The sequence below is a fragment of the Acanthopagrus latus genome, chromosome 11, assembly GCF_904848185.1.
Source record: "Acanthopagrus latus isolate v.2019 chromosome 11, fAcaLat1.1, whole genome shotgun sequence".
In the NCBI taxonomy this organism is placed as follows: domain Eukaryota; kingdom Metazoa; phylum Chordata; class Actinopteri; order Spariformes; family Sparidae; genus Acanthopagrus; species Acanthopagrus latus.
In genome coordinates this window covers 15511476-15535947 of record NC_051049.1, presented here as the reverse complement: position 1 = coordinate 15535947, position 24472 = coordinate 15511476, and the positions used below count along the sequence as shown (strand labels likewise).

Sequence of the window (24472 nt, the reverse complement as noted above, 5' to 3'; positions counted from 1 at the left end):
GTCAGCTGCTTATTGCCAAATGTCAGCACATGTAGCAGTTTGCTCACTTGCATCACTGTAAAACATTTAAAACGCAGATAACCTTTGGGGCAGAGCATTAAACTCCACAGTCAGCAGATAGCTGTAGCCAGTCATTATAGTCACATTGCCTGATGGCAAGGCCACTGACCACGTTGTCAGATACAACTAACCTTTGGTGTTGGTTCTTTTTGGCCTATACACAAGTAGATTGTGCCAAATGTTAAAACGCTTCAGGATTTTTTCAAATTTAAAGTTAATTAAATTGTACATTTACTATAGAAACACTTAATTGGCAGGACTGTTTTCAAAGTACAGGGTGTTTTAAGTGGTCAGGCAGTTCACATGAGGGAAGCCGGACATTGTGATGGATGCACATAGTTTTGAATGCACATTTGGAGCTGCCAGTCCTATGTGAAATGGGCATTTTCGCAACTGGTTGGCTTTTTTCACATACTGTTTAAAGGAAAACTTCCACATAAGAAACACATTTGCACATGTGGACCACACACTTTCATGAGCAATTTGCCTTTTTTGCATGTGGAAGCATCCAGTTGTACACTTTAATATTTAATGAGAAACAATGGGCAGCATTATGTACAGCTGTCTCTGGCTATGATAGCTCTAAGATAAATTTCCATAGTTCACATTAACATGAAAACAGAAAATGAAGATAAAGGGAAGAGAACAGATCCTTGTGGGATACCATGTTGTGACAGAACATGTTCGGAACCTGAAATGTAAAAGACACAAAACTGAAACCAGTTCACGGTTGAACAGAGTTGACACTGGTGATACTGCAAGTCTTTCTACTCCATAAGTGATGCAAAGGTATAACAGTAAAAGTGTTTGCAAACTTCACAGTGAAAGAATCAAATGGCTTGCATGGTGTTGTAGATAGGATGCATGGATTTAAAGATGACAGATTGATTTTTATTCTTTCCTATTTGGTTTACAATTAATAGCTTGGACATGGATATTTTGTGAGCAGATTTACATATTAGCATTTAACTTCTTTTCAATCAACAAATGGATAAAGAAGTAAACCTTGAGCATCCTCTCTCAGAGCTTTATTCCCGGGCGTGTAATGGACTGGCTGATTTCACCTGTGTCTGCCCTGTCAATAAGTCACAAATACCCCAGAACTGCAACTGCATTATTTGTAATCAGAGACACGGGGACGTATAGAGTGGACTAAAATAGATCAGTCACTCAAATCTGGATAAACGGTGAAGACATCAGACTGGGACAGGAATAGCTCTGTGATGCAACATTACAAGAGGGAACCTTACTAAAGCTTACCAACAAGATGAAATATTAAACAACACAACTCCTCAGCTCTTGCCGTCTTTTAGTTGAGCTATGTATGAGGTTTGATATTGTACCTAGAGTGATTGCTCAGGACTTGTTATATGATTAAGACACTGACATTAATAAATGCTTTAAACTTTGGTTTATATTCTGTCCTTTCTAATAGAGCTGCTTATGTATCATTTCCCTCTTGCAGCATCAGAAGAGCCATTGCTGATGTAATCAAGTCATCTATCCCTCTAGCTGTGTGTGTGAGTGTTTCTCCATACAGCCTCAAGGTAAATCTGATAAAGCAAAGTTATGTTACCCTCATTCAGTCTCTTCATTCACTATTCTTGCCGCCTGGCACAACCCGTGCAGAAGCCTCCTCCGAAGGGATTTATGTAAGTTGCCATGTCTGCAGAAGTCTCCGTTTGGATGCCATCTGATTAAATATGAACACATATTTTATTTTACTCGAAACGAGATTCTCTTGTCTGTGTCACTTGTTTTCAGCAGGAAACCACTCTGTAATTCAACACAGCAGTTTGCTCGAGGGGAGAGGCCCCACTGGGGAACATTTGAAGACATGAGACATTTAAACGTTTTCTGAAGTCTTTGTACTCTTTTTGTCCGATACAGAAGTGCCCTCTGGTGGAAGACATTCACGTCTCTACATTTCCACGTTGCTGAGATTCCTCTTTGTTTTCAGCTCAAGAATATTAACTTATAATAAACAAAGTTTACAAATATTAGGATAACACTACATTATTGATATATATTAACCATTAATTAGTTGCTAGTATTTTGGCTCTTATATCAACCCACACAGGTTTTACTAGTGAATTTGTTGCAGTTTAGAATAGGGAACACATTATTATTTGCATTGACAGAGCTGGCAATGTTTAGGATGAGATTGTTATTGTAAATGTCTTCTTTACTAACTATCCATAAGCAGTAATTAGAAGGTTATGGAGAAGGAATTCTTGTTTGTAGTTGTAGAATATGTGTCTGTGCGGGGAAGGGCATTGAAACAATGAAATAATACATTGAGTATGGACAGACGAATTTTGTCTGCCCAGCAGATAATTGAGGCCAATATTCAGCATTTTTATGATTGATAAATTATCAGAAGTCTCCAAGCTCCAAAAAAGTGTGGTGAACTTCATGTCATTGTAACGTTACAGCAGCAGGGAGGGATTACAACACTGAGACCATAACTATCCTCCTATCTCAGGACCAGCAGCAGCCTGTGTGAACGCTCCACTGCACTCCTCAGGTCTCCGTCTCCCCCTGCAGGCGCCTGACAGTCTGTCTATCTGAGCCACAAGAGTTAAGACTCATTTACCTGAACATGTGCACAACAGCTCCACCTGGAGCATGCCAAAAGGTGGACATGTAGTCATGTGACATGGTCTGTAATGACAGCACAAGGTCTGCACTGTATGTATGTATGTATGAGATTTAATGACATAAAAACAATTAGAAATAATTTATTGAAGGTTGCCACTTTAATTTAATGTTTAAGAATTTTAGGTGAAAACATCATTCATCAGATTATGAATAAAACTAAGCGGAGCTACAGTTACTGTATCCGCATAGCAATGTTTTTCTTGCATTTTTTTCTGAAAGTTTCAAGTTGAAAATCTCTCAATTTTTCAGAACGCCACTGATATGATGTCACTGTGACTCTTTTTTCTGGCCTAGGTGATAATGTTCACTGTATTTTTGTCTCCAACAGATCATGTCACACACCCACATCCTCTTTGCTTTGATGTCCTGATGCCAAATAAAATAAAAGGATAGTGAACCACAAAGAGGTGGCTGTGATTGTACACTGGCAGCTGTCAAGGGATTGTTGTCATAGAGACAAGACGTGCGTACAGCGTTTTTTCTGTTGTTTTTTCTATGTGGACACAGGCCCTTTGCAGTTACTCTGGTTATATGTCACCCCCTATTTGTTTGGAGTGTGAACTTGACAGGTGGAGTATTACCGTAACTGCCACCAGCATAGCGTTGTGGTTAAATAATAGAATGAAACATACATCAAGAACCTGCAGCTCGTTGAGAAGAGCAAGAACAATACCCATGTTCATGTCAGAGTCTCCAAAAGTCTCCGATAAAACCACAAAAAAGTCTCTAAATTGGTTGTTAGTTGCTCTTTTGAAAAAGAGTCGCTAGACGGGTCTGAAAACTAAAATATAGTAAAACTAAATATAACAATAAAGTCGCTAATTTGGCAACACCGGGTGAGAGCAGGCGCTGCGCGGGGGAGGGGCACTGTGGAGTACACACTGAGGGAGGGCGGCTGCCGGCAGCGTAAGCATGAGCATGATTGACACTTCTCAGACACTCCCCTTGGATCTGTTTGGCTGTTTTGATTAGGGAGCGGTAGATTCTTGCAAATCAAATAACAGCCACTGGATGGACCAACAGACTGGATTTTTACATAGTTGATCTGTATCATATTCTTCTGTCAGATCATAATGACAATTTTAGCAAATATAACAAAAAAAAATTGTTACAGACGGAGGAATTCCCCCAGACACCCTTATAAAATCTCTCAATTTTGTGTGTTTATGAGATGGAAGAAACTTTGTATAAGGCTTTCTACTATATATTGTCCTTCATGTAAAGTCTGCAAATGTTATACATGAATATAGACATCTCATGGTGGAGAGGAGCTGATGTGCCTGTTTGTCACAGCTAACGGAGACTCCAGCCTGCAGTGTAGCTCATACGCTGTAACTTATTGTTACTGTACAAAGTCAGTCATTATTTTACTCCACTGTATATAAGAGCAGACAGCAGGAAAATATTCTCAGTTCTTTAGTTTTAATTTGGTTGTTATCTCTCACATACACATGCACAAAACTCACACACATGTTCACACAGACAGGTGTTAATGGATCTGACCTACTGTTCAGTTCCTGTGCTACTGTCTAATGGGAGGCCTAATTAATGCTTTTCACCTTTTGCAATCAGGGAGACAACCCAACCAATCGTAAATTCCAGTCCCAGAGTCCTGCTCAGTGGTTTCCCCCGCTGCCACTTCATGAATTTATAACTTCAGAGATTAATTTGTTTTGCTCCAATGGTCCACATGTTGTTTCTTAAGTTTCTTAAGATTTGTTTTTTGATGAATGAAAATTAATGAAAGAGGCAAAGAATTAGGTCTCTCTGATCTCTGGCTATCCCTGCTGTTAGAGTGTGTGTATTGTAGCCAAGTGCTGGATTTTTAACCATTGTACATTGAGAACACATTACTATGTTTCATAAATCATTCACAACAAAGCAAAACCAAAGAAAAAAGAAACGTCCCGGGTGAGACTTTGATACAGAGTGTGTAAGGACAACCTGCTAAAACATGTCATCACCAAGATTGAAAATACTGAACATTTTTATTAAAGGTGGCCAAAAAGCAGGACTGCAAAGTTGCTCTATATGTGTTGGATGTTTAAATGTGACAATACTCTCTAACAAGTTTGTATCAACTTCATAAGGTGATAATCCAGACAGCATTTTGTTCACAGGCAAAATAAACTATTTGCCGGTTAGAGTCCCTGCCATTGATGGCATAATGTATGGACAGTCTTTCATGTTTGAAAAGTGAATCTGAAGTGCCTTAAACCTGCATTCTTTCTAAGCCAGCAGGGGACCACACCACTGGTTTCAAAAAGAGGTCTGATTGTCTGTAAGCTTATGAGAAAATTACCCAATTTCTCACTTGATTCATTACCTCAGTAAACAGTTTTGTAATGATTTAACACAACACAGCATGATCTTCATAGCAAAAATTATGGTCCCATTTTGAGTAAACTGACAACAGACTTATACATAAGGCTCAGCTCAACCCCATCATCCAAATCTGGTCACTCTTAAAAAAAAACAAGATGGTGACACTCGTAATGCCAAAATCAGTGCTTCAAAACAGAGCAAAACAAACCTGGGGTGACATCACGACGGGCGTCACACTTATTACACAGCGCAGCTCTGTTAAAGTTTATCATTTTAGATCATCCACATGTGAATTGATTCATGCTGTACAGCTACACAATGAGCTGATACTCACTACGAGTTCCATATAACTCAAGGATGCTGTAGATTCAGTTAATCATTTTCTGTAGGTTCCCCACAATGCCACATCGTTTTCACACTCTTATCTAATACATTGTTTTAATAAAATATTGAAAAAAATCATAAGGAGTTTTATGTCTTACACAAGGATGCTGTTAATTAAAGCCTGTGGGTCTCTGCCTCGCGTAGTGGTCTGAGGAGAACCTCTTTCCTGTAGGAGAAGTGGGTGAGCTTGACCCCGTGGTACATCCTTTGCCCACGTTGCAGCAGGTGGTAAAGAGAGAGGGTGAACTTAGCCAGTGCCAGTGTGCAGGTGATCTGTACCACCAGTAGTGTGGTGTAGAAAATCATCTCAGATTTGCACTGTAGAAGTTCATGTGTCTGCTGAAACATGAACGAAGGTGATGGCTGCTCGGTGGGACAGTAGGACAGAGGAGATGTTGTTGCTTGGATTGTGGTTGGTTGGGTAGTGCCGAGAGTGGTGATTGTGGCTGTTGTTGTTATGAGAGTAGTTGTGGGTATACTTGTTGTTGTGCTGGTGGTGGTGGTCGTTGTGGGGGTAGTTGTTTTGGTGGTTGTGGTTGGAGTTGTTGTTGTTAAAGTGGTGGATGGTGAAGTTGTTGCGATAGTGGTGGTTGGTGCTGTCGTTGTTGGTGCAAGTGTGGTGATTGTGGTGGTTGGTGCTGTCGTTGTTGGTGCAAGTGTGGTGATTGTGGTGGTTGGTGCTGTCGTTGTTGGTGCAAGTGTGGTGATTGTGGTGGTTGGTGCTGTCGTTGGTGCAAGTGTGGTGATTGTGGTGGTTGGTGCTGTCGTTGGTGCAAGTGTTGTGATAGTGGTGGTTGGTGCTGTCGTTGTTGGTGCAAGTGTTGTGACAGTGGTGGTTGGTGCTGTCGTTGTTGGTGCAAGTGTTGTGATAGTGGTGGTTGGTGCTGTGGTTGTTGGTGCAAGTGTTGTGATAGTGGTGGTTGGTGCTGTGGTTGTTGGTACAAGTGTTGTGATAGTGGTGGCTGGTGCAGTCGTTGTTGGTGCAAGTGTTGTGACGGTGGTGGTTGGTGCTGTCGTTGTTGGTGCAAGTGTTGTGATAGTGGTGGTTGGTGCTGTCGTTGTTGGTGCAAGTGTGATAGTGGTGGTTGGTGCTGTCGTTGTTGGTGCAAGTGTTGTGATGGTGGTGGTTGGTGCAGTCGTTGTTATTGTGGTCGGGGTTGTGGGTGTGGTTGTTGGTATTGTTGTGGTGGCTATTGTAGTTGGTAAAGTGGTTGTTGGTGTTGTGGTAGTTAGTATTGTGGAGGTAGTTTGCAAAGTGGTTGGAAGAGTCGTGGTGGGTGTAGTGGTGGTTAGCAAAGTGGTGGTCCGTGTTGTAGTTGTAAGGATGGTGGTCGTTGGTCCTGTAGTTGGGAGTGTCATGGATGTTGTTGTCGTGGTTAAGGTCGTGGTCGTGGAGGGAAGGGTGGGGCAAATTAATTGATCCTCTGTTAATGATCCAATTTCCTGCCCGTTTAGAACTTCTGGATACTCACAGAACACTTGAGACACAATCTTGTCAGAGTTCGCCTTCATCCAGAGGTGAAGATTTATCAGATTACAGTCACAGTTCCAGGGGTTATGATCCAGGTGCAGTTTCTTTAGTTTTGTTAAAGGCTGAAAAATATCCTCAGGAAGCGTCTGGAGGTCATTGTGAGCGAGCTTGAGTGTGGCCAGAGATTGTAGCTTTTCAAACACACCAGCATCCAGTGAATTTATCTTGTTGTACTGTAGATTCAGCTCTGTGAGCTTCTCAAGGCCTTCAAAGTACTCAGCATTCAATGTGACAAAGTGGTTTTTTGACAGATCTACCTTCTTGAGTTTCTTCATAGAGCTGAATATTCCATTAGGAAGAGTGCTGAGATTGTTCTGACTGAGGCTTATGGCACCCAATTTAGGCAGTGCTCCAAAAAGCACTGGTGGTAGGCTGGTCAGTTGGTTATTATGTAGCGTCAGTGCTTTAAGCTGAGGGAAGTCAACGAAAAATTCTTGAGGTAAACCAGTCAGAAGATTACCATCCAAAGTCAGCTTTGATAGTTTGTCTTTATGTGGAAATAGATTTGGTGATAATTCTGCTATTTTGTTTCCCGCCAAGCCAATTTCCTTCAAGTTTGGCAAATTCTGAAATATGTCATCAGGAATGCTGGTCAGCTGGTTCTCGTAAAGTCTTAGAGTCGTAAGTTTGTTTAGGTTGGAGAACCAGTCAGTGGATACAGCAGAGAGATTATTTTTAGCTAGATGAAGAAATAAAAGGTTCTCAAGATTGTCAAAGGTCCCATCCTCAATTGATTCAATCTCATTTCCGTGTAAGTGGATCTCTGTTAGACTTTTAAGGTCGCCAAACAAGCCTGTCTCCAGACTGCGAAGCTTGTTCAACTTTAGTATAATCTTATCCAGTTTGCTGAGATCTTGGAAGACTCCCACTGGGATTGATGTTAACAGGGTGCCAGAGATCTCAAGGGACTGGAGGTTTACCAAACCTTCAAAGGCTCCTGGCTCAATAGATGTTATGATAGTGTTTAAGAATTCCACCCTCGTGAGTTGGGGGTTTTCAACAAAGGCTCCTTTGGGGATTGTTTGAACCTGACCGTCCAGAAAGTAGAATCCTGTCACACCTGGTTTCAGGACATGTGGGATTTCTGTCACATTGTCGAAAACATATTTGCATTCTTCCCCCTTTTCACATGCTTTGTCTTGAGTCAATGAAGACTCAAACAGCAAAGACAGAAAAAGAATGATGATTTCCCCTCTTGACATGCTTATTCACTGTAAAAAGAAAGAAAATGTGATCATTTATAACTTATGACATACGTTGAGTTTGAAACATTGCATACAGTTTAGAGGGAAGTTGGCTTGTATGTCCCTCTGCTGATAAATAACCAATCACTAGTAACTGAGAGTAGTTACATATCAATAACATCATATAAAGCTTTACTGTTTCAAAAATGCCCCCAAAAACTTTTGCTTACCTTGTTATTTCCTGTTCCTGAATCACACAGGCTGTTACAGCAACGCAGAGGCAAAAACAAGCTCAGTCTAATTCTATATCTGATCTATCGCTGTCGGTAAGGCGTGGTTGAACACACTTCTGCGGCTTGAGATAAGAGCAAAAACTGAAAATATTTGATGTTTCAGCCTGTTACTGCACTGCTCTGCAACATGGTTTCAAGATAACAAACCTGACTTTTTTACGTTTCATTATTGTCACTGATGTTTCTGTAGCACTCACACTTCTATATCTTCAAAATTCTGATATTATAGATTAAAGTAGTATTAAGAACAGTGTCTTCTGTTCTCACTGCATACACATGACTGAATGTTGATTTTAAATTTGATGGATGATCAACACAAAGATGTGTTTGGTATGTTACTTTATGCTCTTCACCTAGGGCAACATGTAAATACCAGATGTTTCTTTAAAAGCTTTGATATTTAGCATTCATCCAAATAATATGTATGGGTGTAAGGGTGTATATGTTAACACCCTTGATGGTATGTAAACATTTAGCCATTTTTAAAATATGAAGCTCCTCCCACATCTTTCAAACTTCAACTTTTATTATCAACAAATTTCATCAATTTTCTGACTTCTGTCCATTAGATGGCAGTCTTTCCCTTGTTTCCTTATTGCTTTAATAAAGAGGAAAGTAGGAATGGGTTAGATAAATGACATGTTTACTCCATTGCTCTGTGTTTATAAAAACAAACAACAACAAAAAAACAAAAACAAGAATGTTTATGCTGAAAAATCAATAAAGATTACTTTGAATGCATCCCCAAAATCTGGCAGTCTGGTGCCTCCCTCTATTCTTCATGACCCAATTTAAATCTACTCAGACTGGACTTGTTTTGTTTTTTGGGGCCTTCCACAAACAGCACTGGCACAATCAACATAATCAGAAACTTAGTCCATAAGATGGCAGTCTTTTCCACTGTTTTCTAATTGATTTAATAAAGAGGAAAGAAGGAATGGGTTAGGTAAGTGACATGTTTACTAGTCTGTGTTTATTTAAAAAACAAAACAAAAAAAAAACAGCAACAACAACAACAAAAGAAAAGTTTAGCCTCCCAGTCTGCTCAGAAAATCTTCTCAGGCTGGACTTGTTTTGTTTTTTGGGGCCTTCCACAAACCGAACTGGCACAATCAACATAATCAGAAACTTAGTCTTTATTTAAAATCCTGTCTGTTAACAATTCGAATAACAGTAGGATAATCATCATGTGAAGCATGGGCCACAACTGAAATAACAAATCTTAATACTGCTGGGTGCTTGGCTGCTTCTTTTTCCTTTTCTTTCCATCTGATGTACAACGCAATCTGTCAGTGTGATGCAACTTCCTATTTTTATAAGTGAGTCTTTATTTGTGAGTAGAGTAACTTTGAGAGGAGTTTACTCCCCCATACACTCCTGAGAATCACTTGCTTCAAGGAGATGAATGCAATTTAACACTTAATTCAGTAAATGATGATGACAACACAAGATTGCTCCCACTAAAAGTAGTGCATTTATTGTATTGTAGCATTTTGCATTGTAAGTGTGGAAGCCATAGCATTTATATTTTACACTGGAGTCAAGATTGACGTTTGATTTTTCATGGATAGCCATTTTGCAAAACTCCTCGTATGTATTTATTGTATGTATTGTTGTTAGCACGAAAAGCCATTGTCCAACTGCAACTATTAGTACTGTAGAAAGAAAAAGAATAATGAAAAAGTTTGAAGAAGTACTGAATGCATTCTTAATTTCCCAAAGAGACCTGTAGGGCACACATTACTGTAACCATTAACTAGTTGCTTATTATCATATACATAAGTAGGAGGGAAAGAGGTAAGTAAGGAGGTTGTTGTACACAATTGAAATATGTTTTACTCAGTACGAGTCTTATAAGGTGGAATTCCTGCAAGACCTATAATTATCCCCTCATAACATTTAATAGATATGGTCTGTTCTTAAAACACAGTTTGTCCAAATAACATGAAATTTAGTTTATCGCAATATGTTCCCAATTCTAATGTGACTGTGTGGGTGCCAAACTATTAGCAAATTAGTTATTGGCATAGTAGTTATTTCAGAATAAGACATTAATATGTACTTTAAACAACCAATATTGCATTTGTATGGATGTTAATAAGCAACTTATTTAACAAGTTAATGTTGAATACCCATATATATACGGTGTCACTGAAGAGTAGAACACTGTTTTAGTGCATCTTAGGTTACAATCAGTAAAATGTCCAGGTTGCCTGTTTTTACAGTTAGTACATACACTGTCCATTTTTTTTACAGCACACATGAAAAGAGTACTGGCAAATGTGGTACATTTCATCATTACAGCTTGAAAGTTGTTTGATCTAGTTGGTTCTTCTGAATGGAGCTAAAGTGGTTATTTCTGTTGCCGTTGAGGCTCTAAAATCAACGCTAAGCTCCACAATTTCTGAGTAAACCACTGTAATCAGTGAGCAGTTTCCCCCTTGACATTGAAGTCCTTGGGTTTCTGGGATATCGGATTGTCTACTCTACAGCACAGAGTTCTTATTTCTGCTACCTATGTTTCCTCTGCCTCTCTTGTTCCTCTTCCAGCACAGACAGCTGACGATGACAGTGCTGATGATGACAGTGGACACTGCTGCAACGATGATGAGGATGAGCGAAGTGTTATTAGAAAAAGTTTCCTTCTCTCCTTGTCCTCCGCTGGTGACCCCCTCATACTCTGATGTTGGGGTGGTCTTGACAGCCGGTGAGGAAGTGCTTCGTCTAGGTGGATGTGTGTTGGGTTTCCTCCTCTTCTCCGTTGAGGTCCAAACAGGTGCCTCAGTAGAGCTGAGAAGAGTCACGTTTTCATCAGTCAGCAGGGCAACTGGCTCGCCATTCAGACTGAAAGGCGTTTCACAGACCACAAGAGTTTGGTTGGCTTTGGATGGGTGCTGTTTCAGCCAGTCTCTGAGTGGCAGAATATCCTTGTCACACCTCCAGGGGTTCTGCTGCAGGAGTACTTCAGATGCGACAGTGAGGGCATCCAGACTCTCCTGTGGCAGGTTGGGAAAGGAGTTATTTCGCAGGTCTATCTGTCCCAGATGGCTCAGGCCCTGAAGAAAACCCAAAGGGAGGGAGTTGATGAAGTTGTGCTCCAAGGAAATGTTGATCAGTCTGGGCAGACCTTGGAAAGTCCCAGCTTGAAGGGCTGTGAGCCGATTGGTGTGAAGTGATACCTCTCCCAGCATCTCCAACCCGCTAAAAGCCTTGGTGGACACGTGGCTGATCTGGTTGCGACTGAGCACCAGCAGACGCAGCTGAGTCAAGTTCTTAAACGTGTCATCCTCCACACGACTCAGCTTGTTGTCATACAGCCACAAGTCCCGCAGGGCCATGGGTCCAAACACCCCTGGTCCCAGACTCTCCAGCTGGTTTTCATACAGGGAGATCTGGGAGAGGAGGGGGAGGTTTAAGAAGATCCCTTGCGGAAGAGATGTGAGTCTGTTGTTAGAGAGGAACAGCTTCTGGAGTTTCAGACTATTAGAGAACAGGTCTTGGGAGAGATGAGTGATCATATTGTCATGTAGGGATAGTTCCTCCAGGTTTCGAAGGTCATCAAATATGCCAATGGGGAGTCCCTGTATTGAGTTTTTGTTAAGTCGTAAGGTCCTCAGCTTAGAGAGGCCCTTGAATGTGTCTTTAGAGAGTTGACTGATGTTGTTTGCGGAAAGCATTAGGTACTGGAGCTCAACAAGAGGCTGGAAAGTTTCCACAGGCACAGAGGTGAACAGGTTCTTACTGATGTCAAGGACTTTAAGATCTGCCAGCTGGGAGAACCAGTTAGGTCGGAGTACCAGAAGCCTATTGCTCTTCAGATTCAGACTCTCAAGCTTCTGAAGATTTTGGAATAAGTTCTCAGGGAGATCTTGCAGTTCGGTGCCAGTAAACCCTAAAGCCCCTATGTTCGTGGTGGAATCAAATGTGCCGAGGCGCACTTCCCTCAAGACAGTGTCTTTGATCACAAAGATGCTGAGGGCATTGGAGAAATCAGCCAGGTCCTCTGGTTTCAGGGAGTCGATACTACAGTCGGCGAAGTAGAGGGCGGTGGTAGAGGAGGGCATGGTTGAGGGGAAGTCTGAGAGGCCACTGCAGAAAACTTTGGTTCCTTGACATTTACATCCATCGGGACACGCCCAAGCCACAGCAGTGAGAGAACAGAGAAGTAGGAGCACGTGAAGGGTCAGGGCCAGATCCATTATTTCCCTTAAACAGAGGAAACAGCTATGTTACAGTCAAAGTTATGAATCCCATATCAGATGTACATAAAAGCTGATAGATTTGTTAATGGTTAATACATATGAACATATCACGGTTGAAGGGACGCTCCACTTTTACATGTCAAAGTCACTTAGAGCTCATTTTGCCAGGATGGTTGAGTTTTTCAGTCTCATTCCTAACTTGTCAAGTACTGACACTTTGGGATTGTAGGTCGGGCTGGCCGGCATCCCAAAGCGTCACTATTTGATTAGCTGGAAATGAGACTCAAAAATAGATTTCAGGACGCTAAACAATTTAGGGACATGCTCTCATTGAGGGAACAGCCACAAAAGGGATTCTCTGTATTTTAAAATCACCACCACAGTAAGGCTGTTGTACTGAAGGCAACCCTAATTAGTAACAGCCCCTACATGTTGCAGCCTCAGCATTCCTGTTTCAACCAGAAAAGGAGACATTTCCATAAATGTATCCTGCGTTGTACTTTGTTGCATGTGGCTCGGAGCTCTGCCCGTCAGCATTGTCAACAGCATTGGCTGGTGAATCACTCTGCTGTGCAGCCTTTTGGCAGAAAAATCGTGTGTGCAAGATTTGTGTTCCACAGCAGTTTTAGAGCTCACTTGTGTTTGAAAAGTCTGCTGCAGAATTCTCATTAAATATGCACGTGGTGTTTAGTCTGCTCCCACAAGCAAAATCATTTCTGTGTTGTGTCTACAGTGCATCTCAGCATGAATGTCAGCACATGTTCGAGGCTGTGGTGGAGGCTGTGCTCAGTATTTGTAATGGCTCAGGAGGCTCCAGAGATGAAGCTGTGCCAACAACATGACCTGCTTCTCCATACAAATCCATTAAAGTTCTGCAACTTAAGGTTGGCAAGCATGAGTAGTTTCTCAGTGGCTGAGGTGGATTAGGGTGCAGAAAGAGTCTTCTCGAGGAAGTAACTTTCTAAAGAGACCAATATGAGCTCAGTTACAGAGGTACCAGATTGCTTTTCTTTCTTTCTTTCTTTCTTTCTTTCTTTCTTTCTTTCTTTCTTTCTTTCTTTCTTTCTTTCTTTCTTTCCTTTTTTAATTTTTCTCATGACATAGTGGGTCATAAAATACATGCTGGTTCACAGCTGTTCACATTTTTTCACTTTGTTCTCATGTCTGCTTCCATTCAAGCGGCTGGGTTGCTGGGTCCCTGCTGTGAGAGGGAAAATAATGTTTTCATTGTTCCTAAAATGGTGCAATTTTCAAAGATGTTCTTCTTTATTCACAATCCCTTCTTTCCCTTATATTTTTAAAGGGTTTTAAAGGAACAACACCCAGTGGTTGCATTACTATCACCACTTCCTTTTTTTTTTGTTTTTTACTACTGGGAAAGGTCAGAGTTCACGTTTAAGTCAGGCATTTGTGCCGATTACACAACTATAAGAAAACCAAAGGTCCAACATCCGTTAAGTAATGTGATATGTGAGGGCCCCCTATAGATCCCCTTCCTTCGTATGTGTCATGGAAAACATTAGAAAAAAACAGTCAGGAAGCCGTCACTTTCACTGTGACTGTCACCGTCTCTTGACACATAGATCAGCGTGAACTGTGGAGCCTATGTGCCTGTCGTGATTCCTCACAAGCATGAATTTAATATGTTTCCTCTTTGATCAAAACCTGACAGCTAGACCATGTTTCCTCTCTGGTATATATTATAAAATCCCAGTCCAACCAAAACCACTGTCTGCTCTCGAACGGGACAGTGTAATGGCAAAGGCATTTCCAGTTCACCATTAATTGCCCCCCCCCCCCTTTTACCATAGCTGAAGGATCAGCACTTTGTCAGTCATGAAAAGACTGAACCAGCAGAGCGGGTGCCAGAGACCAGTAGTCAAGCCACAGAGGTTAATTTATCTGTTATATAAAAGGGTTTGATTACCACTCAAGCTGTCAAAATAAAACCACATTTTTGGTCAGAATATTTCACTTACTCGCTAAATTTGGCACAAATTAAGAATCCTACAGGCAGTATTATAGCTTACACACAAATACACAGATTTTTCAAGAATATCAAGGGTTGAATTTGAGCAGATGGTTGGTTTTCTTGAAATAGAAGTGTTATACATTACACAAACTTGCTTAGCTTGTATAGGTCTATCACCGTCCTTATCTTGTTTCAGTTCTGATTAATTTCACCATGATACCATCCTGCTACTTTATCCCTGTCAAGTATATCGCAACTAAACAGCAACTGGCACTCTGTTAAGCTTCAGAAGAACTTACCTCCCGGTGTATCCGACGATTGAGTGAATGACTCGGGGTTGTTATCTTTTATGCACGTCCCCCCTTCCTCCTCAGCTTCACAGATCCTCTGATGAAAGTTTCCAGCACTGTCTGAACTCTCACACCATCACATTTTCCTGCTCTTCGTCATCACTCGCTTCCCCTCACCACTCTTGTTTTTTTTTTGTTTTTTTTTGGTTCTTCTATTTTTTTGCCCTGAGCTCATGAAATCCGTAGGTCCTTTTTGCTGAGGCTTCACTGACGCTGTTCAGCGTCCCGGCCGTCCCCCTGCCCCCTCTGCTGCTCTCACACACTCACTCTCACATTTTTTTTTTTGCTAAATGTGAAGGTGGGGGGGGATCACCCACCCAGACCCCACCCTCTGCTGAACTGTGTTTAGATGAGTGACTATGCTCGTTTGACTGCATGTAAGAGGATGTGTGATCATCTTAGAGGATCCATGTGTTTTCAGCAATGTAACTACATGTTTTACTTCCAAGAAAAACAGATATGTTTGTTTTTTTGGAGGTTGGGGCTGGACTGGCAGTGAGAATTTGGTTTGGTGAAGAACAATAGAGTTGTTTTTTTGTGTGCGTGTTTGTTTGTGACACTGTTTTTTGTAGATGTGCATTCTTGTTTGGGCGTGCGAATCTAAGTAACAGCTGCACTAATGTTTGGTATGACGTCCATGGAATGTTTGTGGACTGCTGGTTTAGGGCACTTGGCAGTCTTGGGAGTTCACACTGTATTCCACTGTAGGTGGGATTACTGATTGCAAAATGATCCAAAAAACAACCAAACAACCTGCAAACGTCTCTTCAGTCATACTTACATAACACTTTTTCTGTTCACATGCAACAATGAACTTACTGTACTCGTGTGATGGAAAAATTCCTTTTCATTATGGGTTGATGAATTTTGAACTATTTTGTTGAATATGATTTCTTAAAAACATTTATCTAACTTGCTTCATGTGACTGCAGATGCATGAACACCTAACCTCTGCCCTATATGATTGTAATAGAGTCACGAACCAGCCAAAACTCAGATAGAAAGTCGTCTTCTTGTCTCATGTTTTATGTCTGATAATTTTATGCTTCACACAGAGTCCCAGGTCATGCGTCATGAAGTTTTAACTTTATGTCTTGTGTGGATGAGAAGCCTGTCTGATTGGGGTAGTCGTATGTACGTATGTGTGTAGCTTAATCACTGCTGGCACCGAGAGTGCGTGTCTCTTCCCCTGACCTTGTTGATATCTGTGTATAAATTGTGAACACTCCTTTACTCTGGGCTCGTTCACTCAGCTCATGAATTTGACTGTGTGGTGAGTCCATCTGCAGATGGTTGGATTAAACTTACCGAAAAGACAGATCTGACTTAACTCTTTTATTGACAGAAATTTCCACCACACTCGCGTGTCAACAGCTTTTAGTGTTGCATTGCTCTTGATTAAGAGTATGTGATGAGTCCCACCCTATAGTACCTGGGTATAGGAGACATTCCCTTTAAAGAATCACAAACATCCAGATTGTGTCCATAATCATTTAGATAATCTAATAGTACGACAGAAAGCTTTACGTTGCCCTGTGAAAATGTTGCTTGGTTTGAAGTTTGTTTGTTTGTTGCTCAACCTGCACAAGAAATTCCTGTGTGAATCAGCTTGGGTGCCAAAGTGTGGTCTGTTTACCAATAAATCAGCATGGAAAGAAAAAAAAAAAAAAAAAGGCCAGGAAGGGAGCGTTCTTCTGCAGCTTTCAACATTCCTGTGTTGCCGTAAGTAAATCCGTCTGTTCTGTAACAAACTGCCTCCTCACCGCAGAAAAGAGATAGTGAGGGTGGGGTTAATGTAAAGGCGGTCAGTTGCTCCGGCGTGCAAAATGCACACTGGAATTGTGGTGTTTTTCTGATATTACTGTAAAGATGCTGATAGATATGTATTCAGCTGTGTGCAACAACTGCTGAAGGTCATGCCCGTGTTTCATAACAGCCCCAGCACCTCTTAAACTGACCAAACCATCATGACTTCCCTGGATCATTAAGCTGGAACACATGTTCCTCTGTTTAATGACATCTACACTCCCCCCTTCTTTCCCATAATCCTTACCAAGCTTTCCAAACTTTACCTCTGATATGTATCTACACTGGGCCACAACATAACCAAACAGTGCATACTGTGGCAGACTGAGTGACAAGTTAAGGGTGACTGTTGTATTATGAGCATGTCATTCTGTTGAGTGATTTGAAAATACTTTATTTAAAGAGCTGTGAAGGATTTAGGGAGGTTTGGGGGCAGAAATGATATCTGATGTTCATGATTATGGTTTCATTTGTGTAAAATCACCCTGAAAATAAGCGTCATTATGCTTTTTTAGCAGCTGCTGAAAATGGACAAACATTGTGGAGGATCGTTCACATTTTTCGCAGCCACCGTAAGGAGGGTGAGACAAAGGATGTAGTAGTGTAAAGCAGCATAAAGCCTTTTCTGACTCCAGAGAGAGCTGCATGTAAGTTGATAAACTGCCAACAGTGATGTTACTCAGGGTTAGTTGCATTGTGGGTAATGAAAAACAGTCAACTGCTCTAGCGTCACACTATAACACTGTTGGACTCATTATGGACCATTTGAAAACAATTGATAAAAATGGTTACAGCTAAAATTGCCGCCTCCATTACCCACAATGCAACTTAGCAGCTGAATGTCATCACTGGAGGCAGTATACTACAGGCAATTTCTTCTGGAGCAACAAAAGGCCTTATACTGGTTCATTAACAAATGCAGTAGTTCTCCCCCGGACCTGTAAAACACACTTTCAAATGTGAAATTTGTGGAGTAACCCTTTAAGGACAATAATTTAGTCAGGTCAGGTGCCTGTGACACTAGACTTTCCTGAGAATGCCTTTCTGAGACTTGAGAATTGTGAATTCCTTCAGATAGAATCGCAGGATCCCGTGAACACAATAGCCTGTCAGGTACTGATAGATTATAAATGAAAACTGCCAGGTCATATTTCCTGTCCTCTGAGTGAGTCAGGAGGTCAAGAGTGTGAAGACTTTATTTGTTCTTCTTTGAGGAAAAATAGACACAAACGAATAACAACGCTCCCTTCCACATCAGAAATCATTAAATCAACTCTAGTGGTGTTGCAGCTCTATTGGTTAGAGATTGAGGGTGAATTGGCACTAGACTGACACGACTGTCATCTACATAGCTGAATTGGACACAACTAAACATGTCCACTAAGATCCTTAAAAAACGACCAAAGAGAAATACATTGCAGTGATGTTATTGCGGCTGTTTTTCGCTAAATGTTCAGACTTTATTTTGCTAATGTCAGAATGCTATCTGACAGTTAATTATTTGACTTACGGTAAGAGGCTTATCTCTCTACCCTGCAGCCAGGAATCTGCTTAGAACTGAGTTATAAGTGTGCACGGAAAAAACATCTGAAGAGCAGGTTAGAATAAGTTCATCATGGATGAATAAAGGTTAAATGCTTTTCTCAATTTTTCCACTTGCTTTAACTGTGGCTGAATCCTGTTTGTGACCCCCGCTGTATGATTCCATCTCCCCACACCCACACTGTGTGTGTATGTGTGTGTGTGTGTGTGTGTGTGTGTGTGTGTGTGTGTGTGTGTGTGTGTGTGTGTGTGTGTGTGTGTGTGTGTGTGTGTGTGTGCGTGCGTGTGTGTGTGTAGGAGCACCCACTGTTGTGTGAGCTCAGTGTACTGGAAGGGCCTAATCTTCCGTTGTCATAGCAATGAACTTGGGTGCCGTTCACCAATTCATCCTCCTTTGTTTGCTGTTTGTGTTAAAGTCCTATCACTTCCAGTGGAATTCGTGGCATCCGCTGTCATTTTGCAAAGGTTTAAACGCTTTGAAAGCTTTTTGGATCAGCAGTCTTCTTTTATTTTTTGTCTCTGGCGAACAATGTTACATTTGTGTTAGTAGTCCAATGTGTAATTATCAGACTAAGGGGTTTAAAATGTGAGCCTCATTAATAATCCTCTCCAAAGTTCTTGTGTAAAAACATTCAAACTTTAGTGAGGGCATCCATCTATAATGTAAGTGTTGTTTTGTTGCAAGTGACCATGGAACACTTTTAGAAAGGGAATTAACTGTGTGCACATCACTGTGGTTTTGTTTCTCAACAGAAACTTGTGAAACTGTCCTCACAAACGTTATCTAGCTCTGTGACCAACTGAATACTGACAGATGACTTAATCAGAGTTTCCTGTTTTTAAGGCTGTTACGGAGATGATGGTGTAATTTTCCCAATTTCCAAGATGTGATTCATTTTGGGAATTCACATGCCCCCCCCCCCATTCCCGCTCCAGGATGAGTTGACCTCATAATAACACAAGATAAGAGGTGAAGGATGTTCTGGCACACGTTTGTGAGACAGCACACAAATATGGGTAGACATCGATTTATTGGTACATGTGTATATATATATATATATATATATATATATATATATATATATATATATATATATATATAGTTAGAAATGAAAAAAAAATACTCTGCAGGGATGAACCAGGCAACATAATAGTGCGGTTTCTGAAATGTACTTGTTAGACTAACATTTATGACTACATTTCAGAGAGAAGTAAAGAATGAGACCACCAGATTCAATTATCCCTGACTGTACAGTCCGTAAACCATCTTTATTATGATATTGATAATGGTCTTATTACTACAATGTAACGAATGGCCTTGATTAGAGGCAAACAGATGACACGTGATGTGAGGGAATAGCCTTGTAATTACTGATGGGAGAGGCAGGAAAACCTCATCATGACAGAGCTTGATGGCATTTTTACAGTAAAATCCTCGGAGAAACAAGCTTTACTTTTATCAACATGGAAAATTACAGACGCACATCAGCACTCAACGTGATTCATACATAAAATGTATTGTCAAACAGCTCCAAAGTTTCAGAGAAACAGTGTTTTTAGGCTGTGGTGTCTCTTGAAGCAGTTGGACGCTTTCACCACTAGAGAGAAGCAAATCACCTGTGAGTTCTAAGGATGTCATTGGCTTAACTTTGCATCATGAAGCGTAACATTGTACTCTGTAAGTTTTGCTGTCGTAAGAGAAAAGCAGATTTAATTAATCTAATTTAATTAATTGCTTGGGTAGACTAGTGGGCAGATGAATAAAGTATGGAAAACTTTGAGAGATAAGAGATTAGTATTAGTAATTTTGTATCATTGATTAAACAGATCATTTCCTGAATAACTGATTCATTGTTTGATCCATGATATGTCAAAAAGTAATGAAAAACAGATCTTCCAGAACCCAGTGTTTTATCTTCAGACAGACTTAATTTGTATGCCCAAAGGTCCAAAACCTGAGGACATTTGATTTACTGTCATATAACCCACATTGGAGAAGCTGGAGCCGGCAACTGTTTGGCGTTATCCCCAGGAAAATTCTTAAGATAGTTGCATAATGACAACCCCAATTCCAGAGTGATTGGAACACTGTTGCTCCTCTAATTTAGCATGTTGCAGGCATCAAAATCAGAATGAGTGCGTGTTTCAAAATAACGTTAAAGTTGATCAGTTTTAATGCTGAATGTTTCATCCTTGTTCTGTAATCAACTGAATATTGGTTTAAAAAAAAAAAAAAAAAGGATCCTAAAACTCCTTGCATCCAGTTTTACTTTGCATTTTACACAGCCTTCCTATTCTGTGTTTTAGTTGCTCATCTGTTTTCTTCTAATCAGCTATCAACAATCTAACTGATTAATCAACAAATTAAGCTAAGTGAGACTAACATTAGTTATATAAGATTATGAACAAACAAAGACAATGGTAAAAATCAGTAAGTATCACATCTGCATAGCTCAGTGTTAGAAGCTTCCACACTGTATATTGTATAGTTAATAACTATTACAATAACTTAAACAATAACTACAATAACTCTTACAATAAACTGGTATCATTCTAGATCTTGAAATTCTCTCAAGGTATTCTTCATCCCATGTTGTGAGACTGACTGACCTAAAGTAAGGTTAGAAGATAATTACAAAGAGACTACAACCTCTAGAAGAGTTTCTCTTGGTCTCCTGTGCACTCGGCCTGATAACATGTTGTGTTACTCTGGAGTACTTGCAGACTCAGCCTTTAGCTCATACATGGCCTTGCTGAGGCAATACATGCTATACATGGCAGCAAGAATGAGGAACAAGCCTGTGGCCACGAGAAAGATGTGACAGAACATGAGGAACCCGGTCGAGGACGTATCCGAAGGCAGGAACCACACGTAGACCCATCCATTGTGGAGGTTGTGGTGAACAAAGTCGGGTCCCTGCTCAATAACCAAAGTGTCATAGAAAGTGGCTGATTTGTGAGACAGGCTGATGATGAGAGTTTTATTTGTTGTCGTTGTTGCTGCTGCTGTTGTTGTTGTTGTTGCTGCTGCTGCTGTTGTTGTTGTTGCTGCTGCTGCTGTTGTTGTTGTTGTTGCTGCTGCTGTTGTTGTTGTTGTTGTTGCTGCTGCTGCTGCTGTTGTTGTTGCTGCTGCTGCTGCTGTTGTTGTTGTTGTTGTTGCTGCTGTTGTTGTTGTTGTTGTTGCTGCTGCTGCTGCTGTTGTTGTTGTTGCTGTTGCTGAGGTGGTGGTAATGGGGGTGGTGACTTGTTGGGTAGCTCCTGGAGTGGGGGCTGGTGTCGTTGAGGGTGGTGTGGTTGTTAAAGCAGCAGTGTTTTTTTGTCGAGTGGTTGCACTTGTGTGGAATGGTGTCACAGTTGACTCAGGCAGGTAATTCTGAGTCAAGGACGTTTTAGCATCGCAAAAGTTGAACTCGTCATCGGACAGTGAGGCAACGGTACGCAGCAGTTGGTACACTGGACTGTGGCACAGCACATCGTCTCTGTCGACAACCACGCGCTCATTCTGTCTTATCCATTTTGTAAAACTTCTGATACTACAGGTGCAGCTCCAGGGGTTGTCACTCAGAGTAAGATTCGTTAAAGCTTTGTTTGACAAGAATATATCTCCTGGTAGAGACATGAGGCGGTTGTGATGCAAATCAATCGTCCGAACCTGCCCAAGGCCCTGAAAGATGTTTCCCGGAAGGCTCTGCAGCTTATTGTCATTAAGAAGCAGTATGCCCAGTGTGGTTAGCCTGGAGAAAAGCTGGGGATGCAGGTGAACCAGCTTGTTGGATTTCAGCGACAGCTTATGGAGGTTGGGAAGGCAGCAGAAGAGGTCTGAAGGCAACTCAGATAGCCACTCGTTTAAATGGAAGTTAAGGGTCAGGAGTCCGGACATGTTGGCGAACAAATTTCCAGGAACAGTGCTGAGGTTGGTGGCATACAGATAAAATTCATTAATGTCAGGCATGTGACCCATCAGCTGGTCAGGTAGAGATAATAGGGGGTTGTTGTACATAGTAAGCTTTGTCATCATGGGCATGTTGTAGAAGGTCTTGTCAGGGATTGCCGTCAGTCGGTTGGAGGACAAGGTGAGGATCTTCAGGTTCCTCAGGGACCAGAACACCTGAGGAGGAAGGCTGGTGATCTGGTTGTGGTGCAGTTTTAGCTCCTCAAGGTTGACAAGTTGATCAAATATCCCAGCTTCTAGCACCTCCAGCTCATTGTTATAGATCATGAGCTGCTGAAGTTCAGTCAAGGAGTGAAAGATGTTAGGAGGAAGCGTCGTCATAGAGTTCCTGCCAAGGTTCAGAAAGTTGAGTTTGGTCAGTCCGTCAAAAATATCTGAAGGAAGATTACCCAGTTTGTTCCGGCTCAGGTCCAGATCGAGCAACTCAACAAGTCCTTCCAACATGTCCGGAGATAAGGTCTCAAACTGGTTCCCATTTAAATGCAGCTGTTCCAGAGTGGTCAGTGGAGTGAAAACCCGAGCAGGAAGGGTGGAGAGATCGTTGTACGACAGCTTGACAGACTTGAGCTGCTGAGCGACGTGGAAGGCCCTGGGATGGATGGTGCGCAGGTGGCTTTGAGTCAGACTGAAACGTAGCATGAGGTCCAGGTTTGCCAGGCTCTGCTCCTTTACGACGTGCATGTTTGTCCTATCTAGCAGCAGCAGGTATGTGTGGAGAGGCAGGTGCTTTGGTATATCTGTGAGGGCGTAGCCGACACAGTGAACAGCACCACCTTTACAAATGCAGCTGCTGGGGCAGACGTCACTGCAGCCGAGGTGTGGCAGTGTGAAGAGGAGAAGGATTATCCACGAGGTGCCTGCACATTTGACACAAAAACACATTTTGACACAAAATCAAATCTAAAATTTTGTCTCATTAATATCGTCCCATTAATATCGAAGCAGCATATGGTGATAATACTTCACTGTTTATCCAGATGTATCTATAAGCATTTTATCAAATCAGGTTTTAATGCACATCTGGAATTCAGTTCATGACACCATTAGTTCTCAAACAATAATAATTAAAACAATATGTATTAGATATAAGAGATCGTATGTGCCTCTTTATATTAAGGGCAAAATTCACCATTAACCTGTTGCTCATGAATACTGGTAGCATATTGGCTTTTTATTAGTCATTATAAATCATTTATTCTACAGCTATTATGTCAGTTTTCCTTAAAAGACATCCTAATCAGGCTGTGTAGTGGTAAGTAATGAAAGTGTTATATTGATTATGATCTTAATATGTTTTGTTTAGTATGTGGTTTAATAGATGTAGAATAAGGCATTAATAAGTGCTTTATAATGACTAATAAAGAGCTAATATGCGTCTAATATGCATCCTCAAAATGTGTACCTCAAAATTAGATTTTTTTTTTCTACGCTTGAACAACAGCAAAGACTAAGTAAATATTTTACCAACCTCTGAAATAAGAATCCATCGTTGTCCGTTTGACTTTAGTACCGTGTCTTTGTGCTGCTCCTCTCTCAGTGTCTGTCTTTAAGAGCAGGGCACCTTGTCTATCAAGTGACCCTGCCCTCCCATCAAAACTGTACAGCCAAAAACCCTCCTTCACGATGCCCAGCTATTGACCTTAAAGGAACAGTTCTACCAAAAATGAACTATTCACCTGCATGCCGAGGAGAAGTCCCTGGAAACAACCAAAAAGAAAGCTTGTCCAGGATAATATAAGTCTCCAGAAGCTTTGTGACCCCAAAATGATTTGAAAGGAAATTATTTACACTTTCTAAAATCTGAAACCCTCTCTGTAGCTGCTGAGTTAAACATTTTCGAACATACCTTGTCTGAAGTAGGTGCAGGATCAAAGCGGATCTCAGGGCTTCTGGAAACCTGGATCACACCAGAAAAGCTGTGTGGAACTATTTCTATGGGGGATTCACTTGTTATTTTTTACATTTAAAAACAGGCTCTCATCTGCTTCAGTTGCTTTGTGGAATTGTTTTGTGGGCTATGAAACTTCACCCAACTTTCCTTCGGGATGAGGCTTAGTAGATGATAACTGAACTCATATTTTTGGGAGAACTTTCCCTTTAACCCCCGATCTCAACAAGATGTGTTGATATTGGAGCTGCTGTAATTTTACAGTAGGATCACTGTCCCACATGTTATCTTGGTGCACCGTCTTTGAATCATTTAATTGTCT

At 41.1% G+C, this 24472-nt stretch overlaps 3 protein-coding genes across 4 annotated transcripts; all 3 read right to left on the bottom strand.

Moving 5' to 3' along the window:
- Window positions 1–5544: 5544 nt before the first annotated feature.
- LOC119028709 (carboxypeptidase N subunit 2) lies at window positions 5545–8447 on the bottom strand. Its single transcript, XM_037114958.1, has 2 exons — window positions 8376–8447; window positions 5545–8172 (listed from the first exon to the last, which is right to left on the bottom strand). The coding sequence occupies exon 2, from the start codon at window positions 8161–8163 to the stop codon at window positions 5545–5547; it is 2619 nt and encodes an 872-aa protein (XP_036970853.1). The 5' UTR covers window positions 8164–8172; window positions 8376–8447.
- Window positions 8448–9380: 933 nt separating this feature from the next.
- lrrc15 (leucine rich repeat containing 15) lies at window positions 9381–15178 on the bottom strand. Its single transcript, XM_037114828.1, has 2 exons — window positions 14912–15178; window positions 9381–12644 (listed from the first exon to the last, which is right to left on the bottom strand). Exon 2 carries the CDS (start codon window positions 12635–12637, stop codon window positions 10925–10927), a length of 1713 nt encoding a protein of 570 aa, XP_036970723.1. The 5' UTR covers window positions 12638–12644; window positions 14912–15178; the 3' UTR covers window positions 9381–10924.
- Window positions 15179–19528: 4350 nt separating this feature from the next.
- On the bottom strand, window positions 19529–23807 carry LOC119028621 (platelet glycoprotein V). Of its 2 annotated transcripts, XM_037114827.1 has the most exons (3): window positions 23731–23807; window positions 21637–23119; window positions 19529–21306 (listed from the first exon to the last, which is right to left on the bottom strand). In XM_037114827.1, exons 1-3 carry the CDS (start codon window positions 23747–23749, stop codon window positions 21015–21017), a joined length of 1794 nt encoding a protein of 597 aa, XP_036970722.1. In that variant the 5' UTR covers window positions 23750–23807; the 3' UTR covers window positions 19529–21014. The 2 variants fall into 2 exon arrangements, with proteins under 2 accessions (XP_036970722.1, XP_036970721.1); XM_037114826.1 differs by having other exon boundaries at window positions 19529–23119.
- Between the last annotated feature and the right edge of the window lie 665 nt (window positions 23808–24472).

What these genes read in the sequence shown, in the direction of transcription:
- lrrc15 (XM_037114828.1), bottom strand. Translation starts at nt 12,637, where the DNA reads ATGGATCTGGCCCTGACCCTTCACGTGCTCCTACTTCTCTGTTCTCTC.
- LOC119028709 (XM_037114958.1), bottom strand. Translation starts at nt 8,163, where the DNA reads ATGTCAAGAGGGGAAATCATCATTCTTTTTCTGTCTTTGCTGTTTGAG.